Source organism: Pyrus communis, chromosome 2 (genome assembly GCF_041283825.1).
Source record: "Pyrus communis isolate YQ-2024b chromosome 2, ASM4128382v1, whole genome shotgun sequence".
Taxonomy (NCBI): domain Eukaryota; kingdom Viridiplantae; phylum Streptophyta; class Magnoliopsida; order Rosales; family Rosaceae; genus Pyrus; species Pyrus communis.
Genome location: NC_142566.1, coordinates 19,630,908 through 19,633,419, shown reverse-complemented (window position 1 = coordinate 19,633,419; position 2,512 = coordinate 19,630,908). Strand labels below are relative to the sequence as shown.

Sequence of the window (2,512 nt, the reverse complement as noted above, 5' to 3'; positions counted from 1 at the left end):
ATTGGTCAACAAAAACCCATTCTTCAACAACTCCGGCTTCGAAACTCATCCTCGAAAAAGTCATCCCGAACACTGCAACTTGAGGCCAGTCATCGCCGATGGACGATGTGCAAGCAAGTCGGCAAACTGGTCAAAGAGAAACAGATACGAGGGGAAGGGAAGGCTGAAGGTAGATGGGTAGTTTCGGGAGAAAAGTTGATTCCTGAAAGAGTCTTCTTGCAAATTGGAGTTGGGAATACATTTCAACTTTGACACAAAAAAAAAAAAGAAAAAAAAAGAAAACTTTCAACTTAATGCTTTTGACTTTTGAATCATTTACTAGTTGTTTAATCGAGATTTTTGACTTTTGAGTCAATTATTTGTTCTCTGATCGAATTCTACGTATAAAAGTAAGACGAGAGATGCAAACCAAATCAAGGAAATTGAGCATTAATGATATAGAAAATGGAGAACATGACAGAGAAGCTCCTTGCGTTTTTCCTTCTATTTATTTGCTTAGCAAAAGGTAGTACCTCAGCCCCATCCCCACCCTCCAACATACACAACCAAACTCAGAGTCCAAAACATTTTGTGTTGATACATGGAGCTTGTCATGGAGCATGGAGCTGGTATAAGGTGGCGACTCTTCTGAAGAACTCGGGTCACAATGTCACGGCTCTAGACTTGGGAGCATCCGGGATCAACCCGATCCAGGTACAGCAACTCCCTTCGTTATCGGAATACGTCGAGCCCTTGACAAAGCTCATGGTGTCTCTACCACCAAATGAAAAGGTTATCCTTGTGGCTCACAGCTTCGGTGGAGCCGTCATATCTATTTTCATGGAGAGGTTCCCTCGTAAAATTGCTGCTGCAGTATATGTCACGGGGGTCATGTCCGGTCCTACTCTCAATTTCTCAACTATAAATCAAGAGGTAATGACTTTCATACACACATAGATTGAGTTGCACTATTTGTCTTCTTTGTAGTGCTTTACTACTATGAGTTGAAATTGATTATATGCTATACCTTGTTTATCGTATCTTGTGAATCAGGAAATGTGATGAATAAGTATGGCATAACTATATCTGTCTCTCTTGAGGGTTCCCTCAAGAAACTTATATGAGAGACACTCTGTGTTCTCCATTATATATTTTTTTTTCAATAATTCAAATCGTCTATATTTTAGTTCATAATTCATATATCATCCTTATAAAAAATTAAATAAAATCAGAACCATTAAGATGTCAATCAAATTAAAGTGACAAAGATAAGTGAATGCAATTCTTCAATGAAAGATAGACAGTTTGATCGTTGAAATATAATTTTAGATTTGAGTGATTTTTTTTTTAAATAAATTTTGAGAAAAGACCTTAAAGATAGACAATTTGATCGTTGAAATATATTGGGAATTAGGCCCTACAACAGATCCTTTCAATAAACTTATTTTAGAGATCTCTTGTTCGTTGTTATCCGAATCCTACTGAATGAGATATATAAAGGTAACTAACAAATACTTTTCTGGAAAATTTATAGATTAGGAAAAGATTGGATTATCTGGACTCTCAATTCAGATATGATAACGGGACCAACAACCCTGCAACCTCCTTTCTCTTTGGGCCTAAGGTCATGGCGACAAGCTTGTACCAGCTCTCACCACCACAGGTAAGTCGTAAACTTAAAGTGTGCTGCAATAGATAGGAACCCTATATGTGCTCTCTTAACCCTATTGGTTGGTGATTTATATAATGTGCAGGATTTAACCCTAGCGTTATCGTTGGTGAGATTTATTCCTCGCTACAATTACGATGTAATAAAGCTCACGGAAGAGAAATATAGAGCAGTTCCTAGAGTATTCATTGTGTCCGGACAAGACCATGCGATAGTATTGGATGTGCAAAATTACATGATAAAAAATAATCCGCCAAATGAAGTGAAGGTGATAAACGGTTCTGATCACATGGTTATGCTCTCAAAACCCGTGGAGTTGTTCTTCCATCTCCAAGATATTGCTGAGAAATATTCATAAACAGAGTTACAAGAAATGGCTAATTCAGGCATACTAGCTTCTAATATGTCAATTTTCATTCCTGCCATTGTAACAACAAAAAAAATGTGCCAAACAAGTATTGTAATATTATCCAATTAAGTGAGATTGTTTTGAATTTGAGCTCTACTGATTTCTTTCTCGTAATAACTAACTATTTAATCCACTAATACAATCGCTCTATAAAAAAGCATGAAATACTACGTGTAAGTCTCTTATCAATTCTGTTTGAAAAAAAATAAATCTTCTTGTGTGATGCCCTGTCTAACAACAGCCACCACTGAAGATCATAATTTATTTAGCATTGTGGAGTTAGGTTTAATCTCCCCGACGTACAAGCTACACTAGAATTTATTGTCCCACAGAGGCCAAAAGTTATCAAAGAAACAAAGAAGTTTGTGTTGGAAAGGATATCAAGTTGACTCGTCATCCCAACAATGTCACCAAGTCAAGTTGGCAGCTCCGTTTCAAGGACGCAGAAATCAATT

At 36.9% G+C, this 2,512-nt stretch overlaps 1 protein-coding gene across 1 annotated transcript; it reads left to right on the top strand.

Annotated features, from left to right (window-relative positions):
- Positions 1-364: 364 nt before the first annotated feature.
- Positions 365-2,153, top strand: LOC137748887 (methyl jasmonate esterase 1). Its single transcript, XM_068489079.2, has 3 exons — positions 365-912; positions 1,514-1,642; positions 1,734-2,153. The coding sequence occupies exons 1-3, from the start codon at positions 445-447 to the stop codon at positions 2,004-2,006; spliced, it is 870 nt and encodes a 289-aa protein (XP_068345180.2). The 5' UTR covers positions 365-444; the 3' UTR covers positions 2,007-2,153.
- The last annotated feature ends 359 nt before the right edge of the window (positions 2,154-2,512 follow it).

Bases quoted from the DNA above. Each gene is read 5' to 3' on its own strand.
- LOC137748887 (XM_068489079.2), top strand. From the start codon at position 445: ATGGAGAACATGACAGAGAAGCTCCTTGCGTTTTTCCTTCTATTTATT. The intron at 913-1,513 runs GTAATGACTTTC...GAAAATTTATAG, and splicing joins TCTCAACTATAAATCAAGAG to ATTAGGAAAAGATTGGATTA. The intron at 1,643-1,733 runs GTAAGTCGTAAA...TATAATGTGCAG, and splicing joins ACCAGCTCTCACCACCACAG to GATTTAACCCTAGCGTTATC.